General features: G+C 37.6%; 1 protein-coding gene across 2 annotated transcripts in view; it reads left to right on the forward strand.

Moving 5' to 3' along the window:
- The window catches only part of Ptprb (protein tyrosine phosphatase receptor type B), a 121,587-nt gene that overhangs the window by 22,923 nt on the left and 78,238 nt on the right, over nt 1-20,426 (forward strand). The window contains exons 1-2 of one of the 2 annotated variants that reach the window (XM_078053132.1): nt 8,952-9,512; nt 9,912-10,185. In XM_078053132.1, the coding sequence (XP_077909258.1) occupies nt 9,459-9,512; nt 9,912-10,185 (328 nt within the window). In that variant the 5' untranslated portion in view covers nt 8,952-9,458. Of the gene's footprint in view, nt 1-8,951; nt 9,513-9,911; nt 10,186-20,426 lie in introns of those variants that run through there. The other variant, XM_078053131.1, reaches the window with a different exon arrangement.

The following is a 20,426-nucleotide window of genomic DNA, read 5'->3' on the forward strand; positions in this document are numbered from 1 at the left end:
TTTGAGTTTTTGATATTTTTTTAAATAGAAGTCAAAAATCCAGATTTTTTTTAAACATGGAAAATCTAATTTTCTCAATATTATACTGTGCATATAACAGATACCTTCTTATTTAATCCTCGCAAATGCCCTACTTATTCCAATTTTTTAAATAATGTTAAGGTCTTGCTATAAAAGCCAAAAAGTATCCTGTGGTGGCCAAATTACCGGCCCCCTCTTTGTGACCTCCAGATAATTCATAGGCAGTAATGTGATATACAAAATAAAAAGAAGGTACTCTTTACCTTCTAATCATCACTTTCTAAGGGAAATTAAGTGGATGATTGTTTGTTTTTGTTTTCTCTGTCTTTAAAGCCAATGTTATCTTAAGTCATGTTTTGTTTATCTACTGTCCCAGGATCTGGTGAATAAAGGTTGTGAAAATCATAGCCTAGCTCCTAAAACCCTAATAGACAGCAGCCACACCCATACAGACTGCCCCAGTGTAAACACTGATGCCTAGACCTGCTTCATCTGTGAACAGACTCATTTCTAGGGGGTGGGGTAGGGGCGGTGGGTGAAGATGAGGCAGTAGCCTTTGGGGGTTGAAAATGTGGTTCTTTACAGTCACATCTGGTTGTAAGTCATTTGGCCGACCATGGTACAAGACTATGACAACGGCTATGCAAAGCCTATTTCCCCTAGATTTTAAAAAAAAAAAAAAAAGTGGGGGAAGGAAAGAGGGTGAGAAATTGCTGTAGGGGGAAAAAACAAAACAAAACCAGGAAACATTAGGGAGGTGTCTTAGAGATGATGGAGCCTGCTGTTAAAGACTCCCTCCCACTTCTCCTTCCAGGATTAAAAAAAAAAAAAAACTTGGCATGATCAACAGACCTAGCAGCCCTTAAATGTCTTTGGTGCTGATCTGCTGAAAATCCTCTCTTGGAATCAAGATTGAAAGTAATGATAGTTTATTGACATTTAGATGTTCTCAGGAAGACATTCTCTTCCTCAGACTTTGTCATTCCCTAAGTATAACATAGACCTCGGCACCCATGATTTATTTTAATGTTGTTCATAGAATATCATTACTATTACTAATCACAGGCCATGTCATTCATTGAGCCTGTTACCTAGAAACTCTACTGTGCATATAACAGACACCTTCTTATTTCATCCTCGCAAATGCCCTTGAAATGTTATTGTTATTTCCTACAGACGGGTGATCTAGGAAGTTTATCTAGAAAGATTCCTTGAAATATAAGTACACCAAACTGAATCTCTAAATAAATTGAGATGATCATGGTCATTTTTAAAAATTGCTTACCACATTTGTGTTTCCTTACATCTTAGTGTGTCTCTTTTTAAATAAAATAATATCCACTTTTGCCATAATTTACTATTGAGTCAGGCCAAATTAATATTTAGGAAAGGATTTGCTCTCTTGTAATTATTTTCAATTGACACATTCCCCTGATTGCTATGCCTTCTTTTTAAAAATATCTGTGAAAAGCCTTGGCTGAGATTTGCATAACAAAAGTACTCCCTAGGAGGAAAGGTAGCAAACTGGCCTTAGTTCTAACATTTAGTATTAAATTATGCTTCCTGTTCCCAGAAGTATCTGTGCTTTATTTTAATGAGAAGTTATAAACATCAAATGTGCACATTATATGTTATAAAGGCCACCAATTCATTCGTTCTAAAACCACTCAAGACCCTCTAAATTACCCATATTACTTCTTGTAACCAGAGAACTGGTTACGGTAAATTTAAGAGAAAAATAAGGACAAGATAATATTAGCTCTACTGAATATAAAATATTTGGTGAAGGTATAATCTGAGACTTTTATTTGAAAATTGAATAGATATTTCTCACCAACCAGAACAGAACTTATTAAAACATAGATCATTTGGGCTGGGGTTGTGGCTCAGTGGTAGAGTGCTTGCCTTGCATGTGTGAGGCACTAGGTTCTATCCTCAGCACCACATAAAAACAAATAAACATAATAAAGGTGTTGTGTCCATCTACAATTAAAAATATACATACATTTTTTAAAAATATAGATCATTGGGCTCAACCCCCAGAATTTCTGCGTTATTAGGTCTGGGGAGAGAGGAGCTTTATTTTGAATTTCTAGCAAGTTCTCAGATGATAGCTAATGTTATACTTTGAGAACCAGTGTCCTAAAGGATACTGCCTTTCTCCTTTCCTTCTCTTTTTTTCCTTTATCTTCCTTTCCACACTTTTTTCTCTTTCTCTTCAAAATCAATCTTCTCTTCCCCTTTTTTATTTCTTTGTCTTTCCCTTGTTCTTCTCCTCTCCTTCCTCCTCTGCCCTCTATATTGGTGGAATCCCATAGGACCACATTTAGAAGGACTCGTTAAAGTCTTTTCTCACATAATGATATTTATTGAGCAGCTACAAAAATTTATTCATTCATTCATTCAACAAATATTTTTTGAGACTGTAACCGGGCATGGTGGTGCACCTCTGCCATCCCAGCTACTAGGAAGGCTGAGGCAGGACGACGGTGAGTTCGAAACTAGCCTAGGCAACTTACTGAGAACCTTCTAAATATAAAAAGGGCTGGGGTGTAGCTCAGCGGTAAAGTGCCCTAGTTTCAATTCCTAGTATGGGTGGGAGGTGAGGGAGGAAGAGAAGAGAGGAGAGGAAAAGAGAGGAGAGGAAGTATGAGAGAGATTGGGAGAGACCCCTATGCAAGAAGAGCAAGATAGAAAGACTTTGCCTTTTAAAAATGTTCCAAATGATCAGGGGAGGCATACAGTGCGCGCGCGCGCACACACACGTATAAATAATTAGATCATGACCACATGTCATGAATACTCTGAACTAAACAAATTAGGTGCTGCTGAAATAAAGAATAATAGAGACACTTTTTCCTTATGAAGTCAGAGAGGACCTGATCCCATAGGGTGAAACCCAAAGGAGGAGAGGGAGAGCCAAACAGAGAGCCTGGGAAGAAGCTGTCCAAGAAGAGGAGAACATAGGCACCAAGACTCTGGGACAGGAAAAATCAGTTCAGTGGAGGTGTCCCCAGGACTCAAGCCAGGGACTGGCACACAGCAGGTGCTTGGTCAATATCTGCTGATTGAATGCATAAATAAATTATCAAGCCCAGGCAACTGCTGAATGGAAGTCAAGGAGAGAAGCAAGGAGTAGGGCAGAGAGCTGGCAGTGAAGGGCCAGGGTGAAGACCATGACCTTTTAAGTCACACACGAGGAGCTTGAATTAACTTCTGCTAGCCCACCTTCTTCCCTTTTCGGCCACCCATTTCCCTTGCGCCCTCCCTCCTGTTCCCACTTAGTTCAAACTCAGGTCTGAGGTAGCAGTTTGCCTGCTTCCTAATGGCATAGTTCCCAGCAGGTGGGTTATTGTGTAACTATAAACCTTGTGCTTAGAAACATTCTTGGGCATAAAGAACAAAATATAATGGCAACATGTTCAATGTGCCATTGTGTGCTATGCACAAACACATATCCCCCTTGCCTTTATGGATGGGTTCCTAATGGGTTAAAGCAATGGGCATCACTTGGTGAACTTGAGTTCCCCTGGGGAATGGCCCCATCCTGAGACAAGGAAGGATGTGGGAGGCCTTGTGACTCAAACTAAATTACCTCTAGGTGAGACCCCTAGTATGGGGCACCTAATACTATATGTTTGAGTGCAAAACATGTATCCCACCTGTACTTAGGTTGTTAGTGCAGAGTGGCAACAATGTGCACTGTGGCCCATGAGACAGAGGAGGGCCTTGGCGGAGGTAGGTACAGATTGGTGTATCCCAGGACAAACTGAATTTGTTTCTAATGGGGGCGAGGGGTGGCATTTCAAAAGAAAAAGATTTATGAATTAGAATAGGTAGATTAGAGGGAGTGCTATTCCAGAAGGAAGGTAAAGGATTAGAGTCTGCCTGGAATTATGATGAGGCTTTAGCAAAGTGGGCCAAACAGACTCAACAGATGTGCTGTATAAAGTCAGCTTTGGGAAAGGGCCTACACCAAAACATGACGGGGCCTCCCGACTGTTTTTAATACAAATGGAGCCTGGAGTGGCCATGGGGTGGTGGTTGCCAAGGCTCAAAGATCCCACCTATGGAACTCTTATGGCTCTCCAAATTTACAGAAGTTCTCCAGGGGTAGGTATAATTTCCATCAATGTACTGTGGCTGTTCTGGCCCCCGGAACGGGGTAAGATAAAACATATCTTGCAGAAGAGTTAGGAGGGATAGAAACTATTCTAAATATCACCTGTGTCTTGCCTGCTGCAGGCCTGGCTATACAGTGGCACCCACTGGAAACCAGGCTGTGATGGAAAATAAGTAATTGGCTTTGTCTGCAATTAACTGGGAATATAGAAGTAGTTGAGTCTTGGCCCATAGTAATGACACCATCCCTAATGATATCTGGTATGTGAGCAAAGGTAAGTTCTGTTGGGAAGGCAAAGCAAATCTCTCTGTGATTCTTACTGATCTGTTCTGTAATGAAACTTAATCATGCCATAACATACCACAATACAGCATAAGACTGCTGTTGTTGATTCTGATTCAACTCCCTCGTGTAAATAAGTCTAATGATAATACTGATACTGATGATCACATGTATTGGGAAATAGAGTTAAACCTTCCTTAAGATGTAACCTATGGAAAATGACTGGCCTCAGGAAGAACGCGTTCTAGATAACCACCAGCAGATTTGTGTGCTGGACAGTTCTGCACAGATTTATTATAAAGTAAAAATAGCAGTAAGTCAAGGGAAGAAAGGAACAATAAAGTTAGCATAAGTTTCACTGTAGTTGCTTCATGGGGCAAATTAATTGTTTCTTTAAATCTATCCCTGCCTCACACTGTCTTCTCCAAATATTTGTCATATTTGTGTTGATCCTGTTACTATATCCATTCTATAAATGCTACAGCAAATGAAATTCTCTGACAGAAATGATCATTTTTCTGTAAGGAATCTGTATTTGAAACACAGGGGGTGGCTGTGATGTTACGATACGTATGCAGATGGTTTCCCACGATACGTATACAGATGGTCTCCCACTTAATGAGTTTTCAACTTTACAATGGTGCAAAATCAATACACAATCAATAAAAGCCAATCTTTTTTGAATTTTGATCTTCTCCCAGGGAAGCACTGTGCACTATAATATTCTGTTGCAATGCTGGACAGTGGCAGTAATCCACAGCTGGCCTGATCAGCCACGTGATCATGAGGGTAAACCACCAACACACTGTGACTAAGCTACGAAGTTTGGTACCATTTTCAGTTTATAATATTTTCAACTTCTGATGAGCTTAATGGGACATAACCCTAGAGTAGATCAAGGAATGCCTGTATTTTGGTTTTCATACATGGATCCTGGCTCACAGCTGCTGTAATCCTTGTAATGTCCTAAGTAAGTGTCTTTGGTTAAAATATGTGGCCTTTTGACCTTGGTTCCCAACACTCCACAGTGATAAAGGCAAAAGACAGCCTTGTTCAAACACACCCGAGCTTATATTAATGAGGTGATTTTTAGAAAGTTCCTAGATAACCATAGGAGGCAGGAGATGAGGCTCGTTGCCAAGAGAACCAATCAGTGTGCTCAGAGGGTTGGAAGGGACTCTTGGGAGGGGAGAGCCTGAAGGCTGAAGTGATTAACAGAGGCCAAGGCCAATGATTCAGTCATCCCCTACTATCTGCAACCTCCATAAAACCCCAAAAGGACTAAGTTCAAGGACTTCTAGGAAGGTGAATAAGAACACATTCCTGCACTTGGAGGGAGGCCCAACTCAGTGGTATCCTTACATATCTCTTCATCTACTTTTTTATTTGTATCCTTTAAAGTGTTTTTTTAATAAACCTGTAAATATAAAAAATATGTACAAAAAAAAATAAATAGCAGCTTTCAAACAGTGGCTCCTGAACCCTAGAAGACCATTTGTATCATTATCCAATATCTATGCTCATAATGTGACAAGAACAGTGCCATGAGTTCATAATTAATGATTGTGTTAACTGTAGTATGATCATTAAATGATATCGCCATTTTTTTTTTTAACGCAGCTGTCTGTTTTCTGATGTCTGATCAAAAGCAGCCACACCCTTCCTATGTAGTCTGGGAGGGTTTCCTAATGGTGCAGAGAGAGGGTTATATACCCCGGAATGGTACAGACTGGGTGATCCCAATTCTTGGAATGCAGTAACTTCTAAAGCAAATACAGAGTCATTATGCAGGGTAAAAAAAGAAAGTAGCTGAGGAATTCCAAACAAAGATGAGAACAAAGAACAAAATGAATCAGCTTATTTACACTTTGTACAGTAGTTTCAAATAAACTATAGAAAAAGATGAACTCTGGCAGCTTTTCCAATACTTCCTTGAATCTATTACCAATCTCTCTGATTCTGCATATTAATACTGCCTGTGTGATTTTAAAAGGAAAGACATAATATGTAAAAGCCTAAATTTAAACTTCCCCTTTTGTCCCATATTGTACTAAGGCTTATGAGTTATTTAGGGCCCACTAATTATTTGGGAGCCCTCTTTCAGTTTTAAGATTTTTTAAAAAGCAAACTAGTAGTTAGATTCATTTGGAAAAGAAATATTTAAAACTATTGGTCCTTTCCTTCATGTACTGCTATGATTCTTCATGTATATGGACAATATTAAAGTAAATTTTAAAAAAAACCCAAGAATCAAATGGTATATGCCCCTCTTTGATAGACTGAAAATAAAGTAACTGTATTTAAAGAAATCACTTACTTATTTTCTTATACATGTTCCCAAGGGTATTATTGACAGGTCACTGTTAATTTGGAAGCATCTAAACTGTTATTAAGAGGATATTAAGAAAAATTGCCCTGTTTGATTGGTCCTCATCTAATTTTTTCTTTTTGGAACATTTGCATGCATTGTAAAGAAGGATTATTAAATTTTTTCTTTTATTTTTTTATTTGTTCTTTTTAGATATACATGGCAGTAGAGTATATTTTGACATATTACACATGAACATTAGATATTATGTTGGAAGTTGCTCAAAACTTAAATGATTGGGTGCAGTATGATGGTAACATATAATGTTAAAAATATATGTTCGGGAAAGCTTGGGATTTGTTTGAGATTTCCACAGAAAACTGAAGGGTATTTAGTGTATTTAAGTGAGATGACTCCAAATCTGAGAACCAATCTATAAGAAAAATTTGAAACCCCAATGGAAAAGACAAAGTGAAGGACAAGCAGCAAAAGTTAGTAAGGAGGATCTTTGTAATGAATGAATTTAAAAGACAGCAAAGAAATGTAATTTGGATGTGATATATTACTAAACAAGCATTGTACAACACATTAAAGTTTGCAACATTTATGATCTTACTTATTCATAGTAGCTATGTAAAGTTTTTAGAGTATTATCCTGATTCTACAGTAGAGGTAGCCTCATTGCTTTCAGAATGAAGTGAGACAAGAAAAAGCTAATTTCAAAAGAAATAAAGCTGAAAAAAAGACTCCTCTAAAAGTTGAAGGTAACTGGAGCTTGTAACAAAGTTTCTAGTGGGCTGGGATTGTGGCTCAGTGGCAGAGTGCTTGCCTAGAATGTGTGAGGCACTGGGTTCGATTCTCAGCTCTGTGTATCAATAAATAAAATAAAGGTCCACTGACAACTAAAACTATATTAAAAAAAAAAAAGCTTGTAGTATTTAACAGAGAAGAGAGAGGGCTGTCTCTGACAGGCTGAAAGGTATACCAGGCTGTGCAAAGCTTTGGACGTGGGGGCAAAATACAAACTAAAAAGCTCTTTGATAAGACAAGTGACCTAGTAGAGAAATAGGAAAGATTCTTTTTTTCCCAGAAATATGCAGATGCTTTAGCTTTTATCTTTTTTGAGTCTTTTCTAACCTGAAAAGAAGATTTGAGATCTCTTCTGGCTGCAGATTAAAGCACTAGAATCTATGGAAGAAAGGTTTTCAAAAATCCATTGAGATTTTTGAAAAACATGTTTTCTAGAGGAATTGAAACAATTTTCATTTTTTTTTGCTTGCTTCCTATTTTTCTTCAAAGCAGGTGCAGTAGATATAGTAGCCAAAAACCCAGCTCTATGTATAATCCATCTGAGAAAGAAGGGAATATGTCATCCTTCCCACAGATCTGAAAATTAAAATGTGGAAGTTCATCATCTCTTGTTAGGTATGGCTCATCAAAAAAATATCATAATTATAAAAGTTGTTGCAATATCTTACTATTATCATCTGTGCACAGTGAAATATTTTAGTTCTTTGGGTATTGAGAGCTTTTCTAAAATCGAATTTAAAATATATAATTATTGGGGTATGAGGCAGTTTACTAAAGATCATAAAATTAGTGCTGAAAATAGTAAATACCATTTCTTTGTAAATTCGTGGAGAGCTGAGCCATCAATAGTATTTTCTGCAAAAAAAAAAGAGGAAGAAAAGAAAAGAAAAAGTTTACATTGCTTTCTTCTATTGGTTGTACAACTTGGATGAAATGGCTTTTCACTACTGGTTGGTCGGTGATGAAACCACTTCTCTGTGGGTTGAATTGGTGGTGATTTATTATTTGTTGCTGGTAAGCACTATTTGCATGAGAGTTACAAAGCACACAGTTCTACACAAAAGAAAGGGGAAAGTGAAGGGAGAAAGAATGAAGGTCAAGTTGACAATGGAAGGGCTCTGTTTGGGGGTCTTTTTCTCTTGCTGGGGTCAAAGGGATGCGCCCATGACAAATGAATGCTTTGAGGTGAGAAGGGCAAAAGCACTCTAATAAAAGGCTTCAGGAAAGAGTGTAGGCGACCTAGGGAAATGTGCTGCGGTCAAGTTTAATCCTGGGAAAAGAGGCTCTGGAGAAAGCAGATGAGAAAGATAGGAAGGAAGATAGGGAGGGGTGTGGAGGGAGGAAGGGGAGGAGGTGGGGGCCTGAAAAGTGAGAGGGAGCAAGCACTAATTGTGGCTAAGACAACCGGGTTGTGGGCCACAGGGTGGGGAAAAGTGAAAGTCCAGAAGGAGGAGAAGGCAGAGGCCCGCGGACCCAGACGGGGCCCTTGGCCGGGAAGGCACAGGGCGCGGGGGCAGCTTGGCTCGCCTCAGGCCCCCTTGGCAGCCTCAGGCGTTGGCTCCTCGGGGCTCCCTCCCTCTCCAGCGCATTGTTCCTTTGCCGGGAGACAAGGAAATTGCCTTTTGATTGCGGAAGTCCGCGGACTGGGCTCGGGGCGAGGCAGCGCGGGTCAGAATGGCAGCGTGGGAAGGGCTGTGCGCTGCCTGCCCCCGCCGCCTGTCGCGTCCGCAGCCCGCCCCGGGCGGCAGCAGAAGCAGCAACCGCGGTGGCCCCTGTCTGTCTCCCGTCCGGAGCGAAGCGCGCTGCGCCCGCGGGGCGCGCTGAGCGCGCGCAACAAGTGACTCCCACGCCTGCCCTCGGGCGGCTCCGCGTCCAGCCCCCTAGGTTTAATCCGGGTCTTAACCCCTGAGCGCAATGCTGAACCATGGAACCCGACTGACCTTGTGGATTACACTGAGTTTATTGCAGGTGAGTGGCCCCAGAAGGGGTCGGCCGCTAATGCATCCCTCTCCATGAACCAAACTCTACTTTCCGCTCTCCTAGGCGGTGCTTTGAAGGAAAGGTGGCAAAATTTCTTCCTCTATCCTGGGAAGAGCAATCCTCTTCGGAAACTCCTAAAACGACATCTCATCCTGCTGTCAAAGGAAAAAAGCCACCTTCTCTCTCCATCTGCTCCCGGGGAGGGCGAACTAGGGAGAAAGTTGCCATTTGCTTTCCCTTTGACCCCTCACCCAGGCTGAAGGGCAAAGGGACAGGCTGAGGCTGGGCTTGAGGGGCGCAAATAGAGACGACTTGGGGAGCCTCACTGTGAGGCTCCCTGGTGGTTTGGACTGCCAGTTTAAACTGTGGTCTCTGATTCCTTTGCAGACTGGACTGGCAGAGTCAGTGAGATGTAACTTCACCCTGACGGAGTCCAGGGTCTCCAGCTTGTCGGTGTCTATCCAGTGGAGAACTTTAGGGTCACCATGTAACTTTAGCCTCATCTATAGCGGTGACACCTCAGGGCCTTCATGGTGCCACCCCATTCAGATAGACAACACTACCTATGGATGTACCCCCAAGGATTTACAAGCAGGAACCATCTACAACTTCAGGATTGTTTCTCTGGACGGAGAAGAGAGAACCGTGGTCTTGCAAACAGGTAAAGGGTAACAGGTGCAATTGGAGAGCCAAGTCACTCTAGGTTGGACCCTGTCTTTCCAACCTGGTGTTTCATTTGAGTTCCAGGAATACAAAAGATAAAGGTAAAAAAAAAAATCTGTGAAGATAAATATTGACGAGGATTTCTAGTCTCCTTAGGTCTGACCAGAAGTAGCTTGGTTGACTTTGAGAGACTCCCTTGGTGCTGAAAACGGTCACTGACTAGCCACTGTAGGAGGGGAAGGGATGCAGCAAAGAGAAATCTTGGGCTGTGGAGGGAATTTGTTAAAGTGTTGTGGTTTGAGCTTCCATCACATTAAGTTGTCAAATCCTGGAATAATTTTAAGTAAATGTTTTTGGAATGGATACTGGAAGTGCAATGATTAAGGATATGCCTTTCCTCAACTTAGTTTTATTTTTAGAACCAGGACATAAAATCATCAGGAATAGAATAGAGCTATTCATAGTGGAAAATTAGGAAATTTCCTTGAGATGAGGATTCAAAATTATTTTGTGTCTTTTGAGTAACTAACTAAAAGAGCATAATACCAGATAACATGTTTTGTTTACACCTCAAGTCAATTGTTTTCCTTACACTTTTTGTAAATCCTTCCGTGTGTATGTTAAGAGTTTGACTTTCTTGACTGTGTTCTCTTATCTGCAAAATGAGAATGTTAGACTAGGTCATTGAGGTCCAGGTTCTTACTAAGTTCAGGGGCTGTCAAGTATATACCTCACTTAATCCTCATAGCTATACAAAGGTGTGCTTTGAATTCTCTAATGACTTTGATGTTCTTTGACTTCATTAGCCTTTAATATTATCTCTGTTCGTTGCAATAACAAAGCCTTATTTTCTCCAGAAATCCAAATTGAAGCAAAAACATTCTGAAAGTTCAATTAAGAAATGTGTTATCCTTACTATTCTTTCACATTTAACCTGATCAAAAATCATTTATTGAGCCGTATAGTTTTTGAAAGAGGTGTGAGAACATTCAGTTTGAAGGACAGTTAAAATAAGGCAGGAAATTTAACTGGGTTCTTGTAACCAACTATTAATTTTATTTCTTTTCAAAGAAAAAATTATAATGCCCAATTACATCACTTGACTTATTCCAGATGAAACTTTTAGGTTCTTTCTCAGAATTGCAATAATTTAAATTGAAAAGAGAAGCCACTTGTTAAGAATTTGCTTGGATTTTACAGGGAACCAAAGAGAGACTTAAACCAACCACAAAATTAGAACATTTTATAGAAGTTTCAGCAGCTGGGTTTTTGGTCATAACATGGTTGGTTTCTTGGTATTTGAAGACAGTTCTGTGAAGACTCATATTACTAACACTGTGAAATTTATAACATAGAACTTCCAGATGTGTTAATTACTTTGGAAAAAGAGTTTAGCCAACTGTATGTGTGTTCAGTGGGGCAGAGCAATTTGTCAAAGTAGAAGAGCTTTTAGATGTCTGTTGGAGAAAAGATGAAAACCTGAAAAAGCCAAAATACAGTTAACCCAGAGGATTTACTTTTTTGGAAAAAAATTATAATAGAAAAGGAGTCACTAGGGGTGTTACTAATATAGAATAGATTTTGAGTTTAGTTATGCAGATGGGTGTCTCAAATCCAAAGGTATCTGTGAAATGAAAAAAATGCTTGCATCTTATTGTTTATGTTGAATAAAACAAGACTTCATTATCACCTACAATATGTTAGCATTCAGGATTCTCATCATTCTTCTTAAGGAGATTCTTTTTACAAGTACTTTTAACCACAAACTTTATGAGCTGCAGGATAAATGGGAAGGATGAAAATTACAGGTGGTGTTTAGGTAATAATGTTATTTTTGCATGCTTTTTGTATGATGGTATAACCCTTCTTGGAATTCTCTACATTTTAAAATAATTTTTTTATTTAAATAGAACTTCTTAAAATTAAGGTATTTTAGAAATTATTTCAGGAAGGATTTTTTAAGTTGTTTGTTATTTATTTGTCAGTGGTACTTTCTGTATTTTAAGAATATAGGTGAATTGTTCATTCCATTAAGAAAAAATGCTAGCTTTCTCTTAATGTAAATACTGATTGCTAAGCTACAGAAATTAGTTCCATAAATCATAGTTTACTGTTACAAAAGTAATTCTAACTAGTACAATATTAAGTCTGAGCCAAAACATCAAGTAAGTCATTAAGAATGTGAGTGCTTTCCTTATTACATTATTCCTATCTTATCTGTCTAGAATAAAACAGAATGAGAACATGACAAGACTTGGATGTAGATATAGTAATTGCTTAGGTTATCTCTGTATCATTTCATGTGTGAGTTTTCTGGTCTCAAATAGCTATTTTGGTTTCCTATAGACCTGACCTTTAAGATTCAAAAATTTTTAATTAAATGGGTAGTATTTTAGCAACAATTTCCACTCCAGATTTAAAATCAGAATTGAAAAAATTTGGATTCAAATTCAATTCAGTAAATATTAATTGTGCACGACACTATAGAGAACAGTGGCAGGTAGTGATTGGTGAGCTAATAAAGATGACAAAAAGTGGTCCCTGCTTGTAGTCTTGAGCAGCTCTGAGACAAGGTTATGGTGAAGATGACAACAGAGCTCTACCACATTTTCCTGAATGAGGACTTTGCTCTTCCTCCAGTATGCCATACCACAGAGGAGAAGACACTCAGCAGTTCTCAAGTGTCATTAAATGACCAATTTAACAAGAATATGTTTTGAAAGTCAAGTTGTTTTTGTTGTGAAATCACCAGAAATAACAGAGTGAACATACCAAATATTGAACAACTTGACACTTTTGAAAGTCTAGAGCAGAGGTTGCAAACAAATAGCCTCTAGGCATGTGTAGGTGTCTAAGTACTAGCTATGTTCTGTTTGACTCCTGTAGTGCTTGTGCAAAAAAATCCAAATGTATGAATTCTCTTAAACTATTGGAAGATTTGGAAAACCATCTGGATGCATTCTAAGGGTATTTGAATTTATAACTTCTTGAATGTTCACATCTAGAACTTTTGGGGGCATTTTTTTGGTCCAGAATTAAGATATAGGTTTTTATTGAGTACATGGTATTGATTAAATGGCTGGATAGATATATGGATAGGAATAGATCTATAGATAGGTAGATAGTAGATAGAGGTAGATGTGAATTAATGAAATGAACATTTTAATACCAGAATGAACATATAGTAATAATATTATCTAATCTTTCTGGCTTATGAGTACATTATGGAGCCCAGAGAAATGGAGTAGAGGTAGAGAATTTTACCTGTGGAACAAATATTTCAGTGACATTTGCCTTCTTGTTAATCTGTCTTGGCTACTTAGTAATTAGCCTAGTAATAGAAAAACAACACCAAAATAATCCTGAAATTATTTTAGTTATTTTAATATAACTGATTCTTTTGTCCTTAGTAAAAAACATTTAGTGACTTTAATTATCAAATTACCACATCAGCTATTATTTCCCCTTCAAAATGATGTTTATTATGGTGGTTAGCTAGGGCTGCCATAACAAAATCCCACAGACTAAGTGGCTTAAAAACAGAAATTTATTTTCTTACAATCCTGGAGGCTGGAGGTCCAAGGTGTCTGAAGGTTTGGTTTTTCTCTGAGACCTCTATCCTTGATTTGAAGATGGTGGTATCCTCACATGGTTGTCTCTGTGCATGCCTGTGTCACCATCTTTTCTTAAAAGAACACTATTGGATCAGAGCTACCTCATGGCTCCATTTTCAATTTCATCACTTCTTTTAAGGGCCTCCAAATACAGCCTCATTTTGTATTTGGTACTGGGGTTTACAGCTTTGATATATAATTTTGTTGGAGACAGATTTTATCTCACAATACAAAGCTTTAACATAAGCCACTATTTCTCAAAACTCTCTGTCAGTTACTTGCATCAAAATCTTTTGCAAAGCTTGTTATAAAAATATTCCTGGTTTCTGCTCTACCTGAAATGAATCAGAATTTAGAAGAAATGAGTTGGGGACTCTATACGTCACACATCAAAGTGAATGAAGGCACCTGAGGTTCAAGAACTATTGACATCGTTTTTCTATTATTTATTAGCATTAAGATTTTGGGATCATGCCTCTTTATACATGGTTAAATCTATAAGGCCTGGGAATATTTTTTTTCCTAGAGGAGAAACATACTTTTATTTTTTTCAGTGTGCTTTTGTAGCATACAGAACACTGTCACCTTCTGTATTGAAAATACAAAGTATAAAATATATACTACATTTACCATATATTCTTTACTTTGACCCTGTGGCAATCCTGTAGAGTGGGCATTGTGAAGGGGCAGGTGGCATAATGGGAGTTCTGAAAGCAGACTGCCTCCACTGCTCACCAGCTAAGCTTTTCTGTGCAGATTACCTAAATACCCTCCCCACCACAGGGCTGCTTCCTAATCTATATAGTGAAGACAATAACAATAATGATACTTGCTTTATAGAGTTGTTATGAGATTTTTAATTCATACATAAAACCTGGAATCATTTTGTCACCTACTAGGTCTGTAGTAAGTGTACTATTATTACTACATTCAGGTTGGATATGGTATTGATCTTCATAAGAACTGATGATTTTCATAAATCCACACAGTCGACACAGTGTAGAGCCCAAGCTGCCCCTAATATTCTTTCAATTATTCTGCAGGAAGGATTTTTTTGGGGGGTGGGAGGGTACCAGGGATTGAACTCAGGGGCACTCAACCACTGAGCCACATCCCCAGCCCTATTTGTATTTTATTTAGAGACAGGATCTCATTGAGTTGTTTAGCACCTCACCTTTGCTGAGGCTGGCTTTGAACTCATGATCCTCCTGCTTCAGCCTCCCAATCCTCAGAGGACAAAATATATTATACTATAGCTTAAATCTATATACACTTTTCCTGCACAAGGGTAAAGTAATGATTAAATATGTTTTAGTATGAGGAAATAGGGAGATGTTATTGATTTTTAATTGTGTTGAACGTTTGGTGATGACTTCAGTATTTAGCAATCAGACTTTTACAGTCTATATTAATTTCAGGAATTTTAAGGTCAAGTTGAGCTATCTACACAGAATGAAACAACCCAGTTTAATTTGCCCAAAGAAAATAAGAACAAAGAAAAACTGTTTTGCCTTCCATTCTCTGATGCCAATCTGTTGGACCCCTCCTATGACCACCCCCTCCAAAGATAATACTGACACCTTTCTGATCTTATAGGAGAAATCAAGCCCATGCTATATGTATGAACATATATAAATTAAGACACACATATGCCCTTAAACATAAAATACGAACTAAAATGAACATCATTGGTATATATATGGATTTTTAGGGATTTATATTTTCTTTAAAATTTTTTTAAATTGTCGATGGACCTTTATTTTGCTTTTTATTTATATGCAATTCTGAGAATTGAACCCAGAATCTCACCCATGCCAGGCAAGCCTTCTACCACTGAGCTACAACCCTAGCCCTAGGGACTTATATTTTTAATTTTGATTTTTCTTCCTTTTACATGGAAAAAACTCAGACACATGAAAAGTAAAATGAATAATAAATGAACTACCATGTACCCATCACCTACCTTCAATAATTGACAAATTATGATCAATTTTGTTTCATCTATAGCTCTCCCATTCCTTCACTGCACATCATTTTGAGCAATCCAAGTCATCATCATCAACTAATTTTATTTATAAAGATCTCAGACTTCATCTCTTTAAGATAGGATTTTAACATAACCACAATATATTATCATACTTAATATTAATAAAAAGTCCTTAAAATATTTATTTAGATGGACAGGTATAGCTGAGCTTGGTGGTACACAGCTTGGGAGGCTGAAACTGGAGAATCTCAGGGTTCAGCAAAGGTGCGGTGCTAAGCAACTCAGTGAGACCCTGTCTCTAAATAAAATACAAAATAGGGCTGGGGATGTGTCCAAGTGCCCCGGAATTCAAGTCCTGGTACTTCCTCCCCCCACAAAAAAAAGCATTGGGTGTTGACATCAAAGAATTGGGATACCATGGAGATGAGGGTGCAGCAGTCTCTGCAAGTCATCTGGGTACCTTCAGTGCTGATGTCATTTTCTAACTAGAAGTGAGCTTTTCCATGATTTATCTTAAACTTCTCTCTCACTCTGTAATTGCTTTCTTCTCTTGATTTTTAAGTCCTACTTAACCTTCTAAATTTGTTCAAGTTCACCTCCTTCATGAAGCTTACTTCTAACACCTAAGCCTTTAGATATCATTCTCAACTTGGCAAAATTAGCATTAATGTTGCCTATTTTACTATAATTTGAGCAAACTGAAAATCTGAAATCTTCCTCAATCCAAAAACCTTTGTGCATTAATATGCTGCCACAAATGGAAAATTCCAGACCATGAAACTCTTCTATGCATAAAATTATTAAAAATAGTATATAAAGCTACCTTTAGGCAATATATAAGGTATAATGAAAAATAAATGAATTTTGTGCTTGGATTTGGGTTCCATCCTCAGGATATCTCATTATGTATATGCAAATATTTTCCAATATGAAAAAATTCAAAATCTAAAATGCTTCTGGTCCCAAGCATTTCAGGTAAAGGATGCTCAACCTGTGTTAACTGCAAGAATAGCGGCAATATTCGTACCAACTACCTTTTACTGTGTACCCACCATGTGCCAAGAGCGGCACTTGACACTTTATCTCCATTTCCTCTTAACTCTTAAAACTCTATAAAGTTGGCATTGTTAATCCCATTTTATAGCTGAGGAACTAAGGGTTGAGGAGGTGAAGTAACTTGCCTAAAGCTACCCTGTGACAGTATTTAAGGTGCACTGGTCTATGTTTGACATTGAAGTCAACCTTCCTGACAGTTCATCATATGTCATAACTCGCTGAGTAGATTGTAGATTCTCAGAGTACTGGTCTCTACCAGCACTTAGGTACCTAGCACTTAATATGATGACCTGCAGATTCACACAGCAGCCGACACTGTTAACAATGATGTATATGACTGTCAAAACTGTTTCAATTTTCCTTTTGAAATTGTTAAAACTTTGAAAGCTCCTCAGTAGCTTAATTTTTACATTTAGTATATAAACATGTTAAATCTAATGCTCAGCAACCTAATAGCATAATATATTGTATCATCTTTAAAATAAGCAAGAAAACTGACTATAGTCAAACAACAACAATAACAATAGAAATTACTTCCAAAAAGTGTATTTAGGTTGTAAGCAATTTCTTTTCCATGATGTTTTGCTTCTCATTTTCAAGAATTTGCACCAGGAACTTTAGCCCCATATTCTGATGTAAATAAGAAAAATCTCCAGTTATTTTATATAAATAGTTGATGTTTGTTCCATTTTATGTAAATGAAGTTTCCAATCATGCCTCCTAAACCACCCTGTTTTATAACTAGAATGGTGTCCCAATTCTGTAAAGATACAGAAGTTACCCAAAACAAATCTCTTGGGCTGGAGTGATAATGGTGAAAGATAAGTTTGGAAAGGCAGATAATATCCAGTTTCAGAAGTCCTTGAGTGCCTATGAAGAAAGTTAGATGTGGTCTTGAAATCAGAACTCCTGAAAAGTTCTTGATACTTCAAGGGGTATGAGGAAAGCAGAAGGGAAATATGTACAAAGAGGTTATTCTGTGACAACAGTGGAGGAAAGAGAAAATAAGGAAGATACCTGGAAGACTTTTGAAGCAACTCAGCACAAGGTGAGGGGACCCCAGGTAAAGGCAATAACCTTAGAGGAATAAAGAAACAGACAAGAAAAACATTGCTTAGAGAATATTTCAAGGGAACTTTCATGGCTTCAGAATTAGATTGAGCTGACATTACTGCTGTTATTCATTTTTTACTCTGCTACAGTATCCAAATTACCAAATGAAAAATTCTATAAAATTATTATCATTTTCCATAGACATCTATATATCTTTTGTTGTTGTTACACTGAATACGCAATTCATGACATCATTTACCACACCAGGACAGCTGAAGTGTGGTAGAAAGAGCACTCAATTTGCATTAGGTATTAGAAGCTCAGCCATAGTACCTGGCATCTATACAACATGAGTGAGTCATTTAATGTCTCTGAAACCCTGTTTTAACTGAGAAAGCAGATTTAAGCCATGAGCTCCTATGCAGATAATGTGGAGCCTATAGTGCCTTCAAGAAAAGTTTTTGTGTCAATCTATAGATTGACTATACTCTTATTATTATAAGTTTAAATTTATTTCTAAAGTGATCCAATCATTTCAAATTCTAAAACTTCTTGAACTTCTTGTACCAACAAATACTAATGTTTTAATGACCATGATGTGGTTAAAAAAAAAAGTAGAAAGTAAATATTACTTGCATTTTAAATATAATTTTCTCCCTCTTTCTAAATCACATTTTTAAAAAGGTAAAATTGATTCATTTCGGTTTAGGGATTTTTCCAACCTTTTTCTTTTTCTTTGGGAACAGAAAAATTTGTGTTAACATCAAGCCTACTTTCAAAATTCCAAGGTTTCCTGATGCTGGGAGATTCCTTCAAGTCTATCCGATAAATATTGCAGAACTTTACATTTGGCATTCCATGTTCAGGTCTGTCTGGAGCCAAGAAGAGATGTCTTAAATGTATAGTCAATGATGAATTTTGATACATCGATCAAGATGAAAGTATTGGCTTATGGTTTTTGACAGTCCTCATATTTTGTAATACTTTATTTATTACTATGTATATGGGTGGGAAAACCCAAGAGGCTATAAATGCATGCATATGTGCAATTGATACCTCTAATTATCGACATGAATTATGCAAGCGTGGTTTTCTAATTATGTGTGATCAGAAAATTATAGGTACATAACTAAATTGTCAAGTAGCATTACAATGATCTCTCCGTGTACACACACACACACACACACACACACACACACACACACACACGAAAATCACACCCCTAATAAAAGTATCTAATTTGTATTAAATAAAATATTGGAAACTTTTTCATACAGCAGAGTTCCCAATGGGCTTAGATTAAAAAGAAGTTTGAAAACTAGTTAACTCTCACAGTATGCATAGCCATAGTGGACCCCTGCCAGCAAAGGGCTTTATCACAGTTTAAATGGGGTTTTAAGTGTTTGTTTCCAGGGCAGGTTCTTGCAGCTCAGGCACTTCCCAGTCTCATTGTCCTTTGTTCTATCGGATGTACAAAGGATTGACTGTTTTGTTTTCTGGCTCAGAGAGATTAGATAAAGTCTGCATTTCTGAACTTCACCCTCTAGGCACGCAACCTTAAAATTTATTTGTTATAGCTCGTATTTTACAGAATATACATATATATATATTAAATATTATAGTGGTCACTATATTATAATCTTTAATCTTTACCTCACTTGATAGTAGATACAGATGACAGGATTGATAGCTTCTGAATTACCACTAGAAGCAACTGCCCCTCTCATCCTTGTCCTTAAAATGCCACTTCAGCAAAAATGCACCATCTTTGTTGGGTGTGATCATATTGTTCTTGGGATTCGCTGCCTATTAAAATCACATGGTATTAAATGTGATTCACTGTTTTTGACAGACAAGAAAACTTTCTGTGTGGAAAACTTATCTTATTTCCTTTTATTATAACATCCTTCATTATAGGCTATTATCTAGGATTGAAATTTTAAAAAATATTGCCCTCCCTCCAAAACTATTTTTTTCCCCAAGAACCTGTAAATAAGAATCATCTTGAGAATTTTTAAATTTTGCTTAGGGTTAGAAGGTTAGTTCTAAGATTTTATCAAGGTTTTTTTTTTAAGGAGGAGTCAATTAAGCTATTATTTTCAAAATTCTTTGTTCAATTTTTACCTCCATCTTGTCAGTGATTCAGAAGAATATATTTTTATGGTCAGTAGACAAAAATAAGCTCATATTATTGAATGCCCATTGCATGACTGGTAAAAATCTCCTCTATATTTTGTTAATTCTCAAAATTCCCATGAAACGTAGGTGTTGTGGTTGTCATTGTTGTTGGTGTTGGTGTTGTTATTACTGTTCTCACCAGGCATGTGGAAAAGGGAAACTTAGATAGGTTAAGTAACTTGCTCAAAGTCTCTTCACTGGTAAGTGATGGCGCCAAGATTTGAATGTAGTTCTGTCTGGCTTCAAAGCCCAAGCCTATGCTTTTTAGCACTACATGTCACTGCTTCTGATTGTAGGAATAATAATATGATATCACAGTTGCCAGATACTGTTCTGAGAGCTTTTTATATA

The sequence above is a fragment of the Ictidomys tridecemlineatus genome, chromosome 6, assembly GCF_052094955.1.
Source record: "Ictidomys tridecemlineatus isolate mIctTri1 chromosome 6, mIctTri1.hap1, whole genome shotgun sequence".
NCBI classification, from domain to species: Eukaryota; Metazoa; Chordata; class Mammalia; order Rodentia; family Sciuridae; genus Ictidomys; species Ictidomys tridecemlineatus.